This window comes from Austrofundulus limnaeus, unplaced genomic scaffold (assembly GCF_001266775.1).
Source record: "Austrofundulus limnaeus strain Quisiro unplaced genomic scaffold, Austrofundulus_limnaeus-1.0 Scaffold358, whole genome shotgun sequence".
Classification (NCBI taxonomy): Eukaryota; Metazoa; Chordata; class Actinopteri; order Cyprinodontiformes; family Rivulidae; genus Austrofundulus; species Austrofundulus limnaeus.
The window spans coordinates 69,965-71,471 of record NW_013952760.1 but is presented as its reverse complement, the minus strand read 5'-3'; the positions used below and the strand labels follow the sequence as shown (position 1 = coordinate 71,471).

Sequence of the window (1,507 nt, the reverse complement as noted above, 5' to 3'; positions counted from 1 at the left end):
GGGAAGAGGAGGGGGAGGGGTCAGGCAGAGGGTGGGGGGTCCGAGTTACTTCAGACATCTCTCAAAGTAGGTGGCGCCGACGTAGCCCCCCCTCAGGGAGCGGTGGACGTTCTGCTCGAAGAGCCGCCGGTTCGTCTGCAGAACTTCTGCTGCCTCCTTGTTCAGCGGGTCCTCAGGGTTCGGCTCCTGGGGGGGGGGTGTTAATGAGCTCAATTAAAACATTTTAAAATAAAGATTCTATGTAAATATTTGTGTTTTATCAGATAAAACTCAGCCTCCGTCTCTGTAAAACAGCTGAACTCACTAGAAATAGATACTGTAGACCGTAGATGATGGAGTTTATTGTCAGCACAGGTTTCCAGTCCTCTCTGTGGCACAAACAAACAAACAAACAAACAAACAAACAAACAAACAAACAAACAAAGGTTGTGTTTAAAACCTCAGCACAGAATCTGAACTCATTATCTTTAAAAGTCAAACTGACCGCAGGATGTTTAAGCAGACGTTTCCCTCCAGGTCGATGTTGGGGTGGTACACCATCGTCTCACACTTTACCTTGGGGGGGTCGTGGGGGTAACCCTGTCCTACCTGAAACACAGAAAGCCCCTCACACCTGACCTGATTTACACCTGAGACAAAGAAGTGAAAACCAGCTGAAACACAGCCTTACCTTAAAGCTGAAGACAAACTTTCCTCCTTTATAAAAACCCTGAGAGAGAAAAACACCAGGGGTCAGATTTATAAAACTGACGTACGCACAAAACGAGCCCAGAAACCTGCGTACGCTTCTTTTCATGCAAAGTTTGTGATTTATAAAATCCAAACTTGACGTGAAAGTGTGTGGTCCCTCACAGCTCTGACCCATGCTACGCTCATTTTGRAGACAGGAAACTGTGACACAGATGGTGAATTAGAGCCACACTGTGTAATGATCACTGTCAGAGATTTAATTTAATTTAACTTCAGAATCAGACTTAAGATTTTTATTCAACTTTATCATCAACATTAACAGTAATATTTATTCTGCTGCTGCTGAGCCATGAGGAGCTTTGAAATAAAAAACTTAAATCTTAAATAAAAGTTCACACATCTCCTTTCATCTCCTTCCTCCTCATGACCCTGACCCACAGACTCCTCCTCCCTGACCCACAGACTCCTCCTCCCTGACCCACAGACTCCTCCCTGACCCACAGACTCCTCCCTGACCCACAGACTCCTCCTCCCTGACCCACAGACTCCTCCTCCCTGACCCACAGACTCCTCCCTGACCCACAGACTCCTCCCTGACCCACAGACCCCTCCCTGACCCACAGACTCCTCCCTGACCCACAGACTCCTCCTCTCTGACCCACAGACCCCTCCTCCCTGACTCACAGACTCCTCCCTGACCCACAGACTCCTCCCTGACCCACAGACCCCTCCCTGACCCACAGACTCCTCCCTGACCCACAGACTCCTCCCTGACCCACAGACTCCTCCCTGACCCACAGACTCCTCCTCCCTGACC

The 1,507-nt window shown here is 48.9% G+C and overlaps 1 protein-coding gene across 1 annotated transcript in view; it reads right to left on the bottom strand.

Annotated features, from left to right (window-relative positions):
* Nucleotides 1-1,507, bottom strand: part of ube2m (ubiquitin conjugating enzyme E2 M) — a gene marked incomplete at its 3' end in the record, with an annotated part of 3,870 nt that continues 2,363 nt past the window's right edge. Inside the window, 4 exon segments of the mRNA XM_014023122.1 lie at nucleotides 1-186; nucleotides 305-368; nucleotides 485-588; nucleotides 671-709. Of these exon segments, the coding sequence (XP_013878576.1) occupies nucleotides 46-186; nucleotides 305-368; nucleotides 485-588; nucleotides 671-709 (348 nt within the window).